General features: G+C 44.9%; 1 protein-coding gene across 1 annotated transcript; it reads left to right on the top strand.

The window, feature by feature from the left end:
* The first annotated feature begins 2,458 nt into the window (after positions 1–2,458).
* On the top strand, positions 2,459–4,079 carry LOC143961638 (E3 ubiquitin-protein ligase TRIM39-like). Its single transcript, XM_077470961.1, has one exon. It carries the CDS (start codon positions 2,505–2,507, stop codon positions 4,077–4,079), a length of 1,575 nt encoding a protein of 524 aa, XP_077327087.1. The 5' UTR covers positions 2,459–2,504.
* The last annotated feature ends 539 nt before the right edge of the window (positions 4,080–4,618 follow it).

The raw sequence follows: 4,618 nt of genomic DNA, 5'->3' as shown, positions 1-4,618 counted from the left end.
ATGACCCTATATACTGTATACCTATACCAGTCCTTAAAAGGACCTTTGTGGACCTAATAGTAATAGCTAGTGATTAAACTGACTGTCCTTGCTCCACACAGCGTCCTGTCCCTACACTGACAAAAGACAGCTGCAGAATCGGTCAGCAGTGCACTCAGCAATCAGCAGCAGAGCAATCAGCAGCAGTGCACCATAACCCTATATACTGTACACCTATACCAGTCCTTAAAAGGACTTTTGTGGACAAAATAGTAATAGCTAGTGATTAAACTGTCTGTCCCTGCTCCACACAGCGTCCTGTCCCTACACTGACAAAAGACAGAATGTAAAATGGCCACCAGTTAAGGTCTATTTATAAGGTAGGGGGTATGTCTAATTGTCCATGTGCTGAAATGTCTCAATTGGCTGTCCCGTACCCCATGATGGATGTGTCATCATGGGTCAAAGTTCTTCACAATGTAAACGCATATGTCCGCCACACGAGCGGCGCCAAAATTCCTCCGGTTTGGCGAATCGCGAACGAGCAAAATTCGCCGCCAACCGACCGCCGGGCGATCCTCAAGGCCATCTCTAGTGTTCAGCCCCATCCAGCTGCCGTGTATGTCAGCCTTTCAAAGACTGCGACAGGCTGCAGGAAGCAGGCCTAGATGCTGCACCTGTGGCTCCTGGGAACACTAATATCCCAGAATTGGACACACTTGGACTAAATGTCTAGTGTACAAGTCACACACACAAGTGTCCTCTTCTTCAGCTGGCGGTCCGGTTCCAATAAGAGTGGTCTCTGCGGCCGAATCACCGAGCGATCACTTTTATTGGTGGTGGTAGAGGGCACCCCCCTCCCGTCACTCTCCGGTGCCCTCCGCTGCTTTCCGGAGCCATCGGATCTTCACCCTTGCTGAGCATGGAGATGAGTGAGGGGAAGATGGCCCCTACCCGTCTCCATAGCAATACAGGGTGGAAGTAACGTCAAAACATTATTTCCGCCCATAGCTCTTAAAGGACTATTTATTTTAATTTTTTTTTTAAATGACAATTTTTATTTGAAAAATGATTTTTTTTTATTGCTTTTAAGTGTAAATATGAGATCTGAGGACTTTTTGACCCCCAGATCTCATATTTAAGAAGTCCTGTCATGCTTTTTTCTATTACAAGGGATGTTTACATTCCTTGTAATAGGAATAAAAGTGACACATTTTTATTAAAAAGAACAGTGAAAAAATAAAAAAATAAAAAGGTAAAATAAATAAATAAATAAGAAAAACATTTTTTAAAATGCACCCTGTCCCGCTGAGCTCACATGCAGAAGCAAACGCATACGTGAGTAGAGCCCGCATATGTTCAAACCACACATGTGAGGTATTGCCACAATTGGTAGAGCGAGAGCAATAATTCTAGCCCTATACCTCCTCTGTAACTTAAACATGCAACCTGTAGAATTTTTTAAACGTCGCCTATGGAGATTTTTAAGGGTAAACTTTTGTTGCCATTCCGCGAGCGGGCGCAATTTTGAAGCGTGACATGTTGGGTATCAATTTACTCGGCATAACATTATCTTTTACAATATAAAAAAGTTGGGCTAACTTTACTGTTGTCTTATTTCTTAATTTAAAAAAGTGTACTCTTCCCAAAAAAAAGTGCACTTGTAAGACCGCTGCGCAAATATGGTGTGACAGAAAGTATTGCAACGTCCGCCATTTTATTCCCTAGGGTGTTAGAAAAAAAAAAGTATAATGTTTGGGGGTTCTAAGTAATTTTCTAGCAAAAAAATAACTGTTTTTAACTTGTAAACAACACGTCTCAAAAAGTGGTTAAAGCGGGGTTCCACTGTCTTAAATGTTTTTTTTTGGGGGGGAGGGAATGACAAAGAAGAGGTGATTACAATATAACTCACTTGTTCCATTTTTCTTTCATTAAGATCTCAGTTTTCGCCGATAAAAGAAACTTTAAAATGTTTACACTGACGGTTCTCATCTTGCCTGTGGGCATGTGAAGCTCATAGACATCCTCTTCCGGCATACTGTGCCGCTAATAGACCAGCATGCACCACCCGTTGTATCGCCGATCTTGTGCATGCGCAGTAAGCTTAAATCCGAGCGCCGTCAACAGCTCAGGTTGCCATCACAACAGGCGGCGGCGTCGGAAGTCTAGCCCTCAGCACTGCCCACTGCCTTCTGGGAAATGGTGACACACATCTCCCAGGAGCAGTAGCGAGCGGAGGCGCCGAGGGAAGTGATGTTTTTAGCCCAGGCACTGGAAGAGGCAGATTTCGTGGGACCGAAAAGCAACAAGGAAAAAAGGGTTAGTTAAAAAAAAAATGTATCCAATTTATTTATTTTGTTTGGTTACTGCACAGTAAAGATTTTTTTTATGTTTTTGGGAAATACCACTTTAATAATACTGATCTGGATCAGCCCCGCCCTGTGTAGGAGGAAGTGACCCTCCCAACTGCATTCTTCTCCGGTGTCAGAGATTTTCACTTTCATTTCTCTCTTCTACTGTCAGCGATGGCGTCTGCTAACCTGAGAGCTGAGTTGGAATGTTCCGTCTGTCTGAACATTTATACAGATCCTGTAAACCTGAGATGTGGACACAACTTCTGCCGGGTCTGTATTGATCGTGTGCTGGATACACAGGAGGGATCTGGAGGATATTTCTGTCCTGAATGCCGAGAGAAGTTTCCGGATCGGCCTGCACTGCAGAGGAACATAACACTACGTAACATAGTGGGGAATTTCCTGTCTGCTCAGCCACATCAGGAGGAGTTCGGGGTCTTCTGTACTTACTGTGTGGACTCTCCTGTACCTGCTGTTAGATCCTGTCTGCACTGTGAGGTTTCTCTGTGTGATAAACACCTGAGAGTCCACAAAAAGTCCCCAGAACACGTTTTATGTGACCCCACCTTGTCCATGGAGAGCAGGAAATGCTCCGTCCATAAGGACATTTTGAAGTATTACTGCACTGAGGATGAGACCTGTATCTGTGTGTCCTGCAGTTTGGCTGGAGAACATCGAGGACACCAGGTGGAGATGCTGGATGAGGCTTCTGAGAAGAAGAAGGAGACACTGAGGAATGTTCTGCAGAAACTTCTGACAAAGAGAGAGGAGACGGAGGAAAGAGTCCAGAGTCTGCAGGAACACAGGAGGAAAGTAGAAGAAGAAGCAGCTGGTGACACCGAGAGAGTCACTGCCCTGTTTAGAGATCTCAGGAGACGTCTGGAAGACCTGGAGAAGAGAGTCCTGAGGGAAATCTCCGGGAGGGCAGAGCGGATCTCCATCTCCATCCGGGATCTGGAAATAAAGAAGGAGGAGCTGTCCAGGAAGTTGCGTCACATTGAGGAGCTGTGTAACGTGATGGATCCACTGACTGTCTTACAGGAATCAGACACAGGTGACTTGTGTGATACTGAGGATGGAGATGATGAGGACAGAGAGAGACATGAGGAGCTCCTCCATGATGGAGGGGTTCTGGATGTGGATGGGATATCACACACATTACACACATTATCTGATATAATAAGAGGGGTAAATGTAGACTTCAATATACAGGGAGCTGCAGACATATTACCGGATGTAAATACAGCTCATAATTATCTCCATATATCAGATGACAGGAAAACTGTATCCTGGTCACATAGAAAACAGAATAGTCCAGAAACACCAGAGAGATTTCAGGGTTATCCTCAGGTGTTGAGCAGTCGGAGTTTCTCCTCAGGGAGACATTACTGGGAAGTGGATGTCGGGGGATCAGATTTCTGGATAGTCGGGATGTGTTACCCCAGTATAGACAGGAGAGGAAGGCAGTCAGTGATTGGAAATAATAACAAGTCCTGGGGTTTGTGCAGGAATGGTGATAAGTATCGGGTGATACATGACAGGAAAGGGATCTCCTTACCCCCCAATATCTGCAGTAACAGAGTCAGGATATATCTGGATTATGAGGTCGGACGGATCTCCTTTTATGATCTGTGTGACCCGATCCGACATCTCCACACCTTCACCACCACCTTCACTGAGCCCCTCCATGCTGGGATATGTGTATGGGGAGGTTGTATAAAGATCTGTGGGATGAATATGGAATAATAGTAATAGTCAGAACTCCGCCCAGAGACTGGTGATGTCACAAGGATGGGTAGTGGGATTGGTAGAATTTTCAGCCAATAGGATAAAGCAGTGGGTGGGACTTCAGTCAGGTCCCAGCAGGTTTTTCTTATATTTGTGATTTCTCCCTCTGTCACTCCCTGTGATTGGGTAGGAGATCTCTCCAGTTACTGGAGTAACAGTGAATGACATGTTCCTATTTGTCAGTAAAGAGGGGTGTGGTCTATCTATATAATTATCTATCTATCTATCTATCTATCTATCTATCTATCTATCTATCTATCTATCTATCTATCTATCTATCTATCTATCTCATGACAATTACTTTCATTGTAATCATTAAACAGAATGTTATCACAGTGTGTGACATCAGCAATCTCCTCCTCTGGCCCCTCCCCCTATTCTCTACCCCTCCCCCAACTCTCTGCCCCTCCCCCACACGCAGTCGCTCTGTGCGGGGTGCAGTGCGGTCGCTGTGATTGGATAGGATGGGGTCTCCCCTCTTTCCTCCTCCTATTCCA

Source organism: Lithobates pipiens, unplaced genomic scaffold (genome assembly GCF_037356315.1).
Source record: "Lithobates pipiens isolate NorthernLeopardFrog02 unplaced genomic scaffold, aLitPip1_a1.2 Scaffold_8, whole genome shotgun sequence".
NCBI lineage: Eukaryota > Metazoa > Chordata > Amphibia > Anura > Ranidae > Lithobates > Lithobates pipiens.
The sequence above is the reverse complement of the archived record's forward strand: the minus strand, read 5'-3'. Positions and strand labels throughout refer to the sequence as shown.

What these genes read in the sequence shown, in the direction of transcription:
- LOC143961638 (XM_077470961.1), top strand. Translation starts at nt 2,505, where the DNA reads ATGGCGTCTGCTAACCTGAGAGCTGAGTTGGAATGTTCCGTCTGTCTG.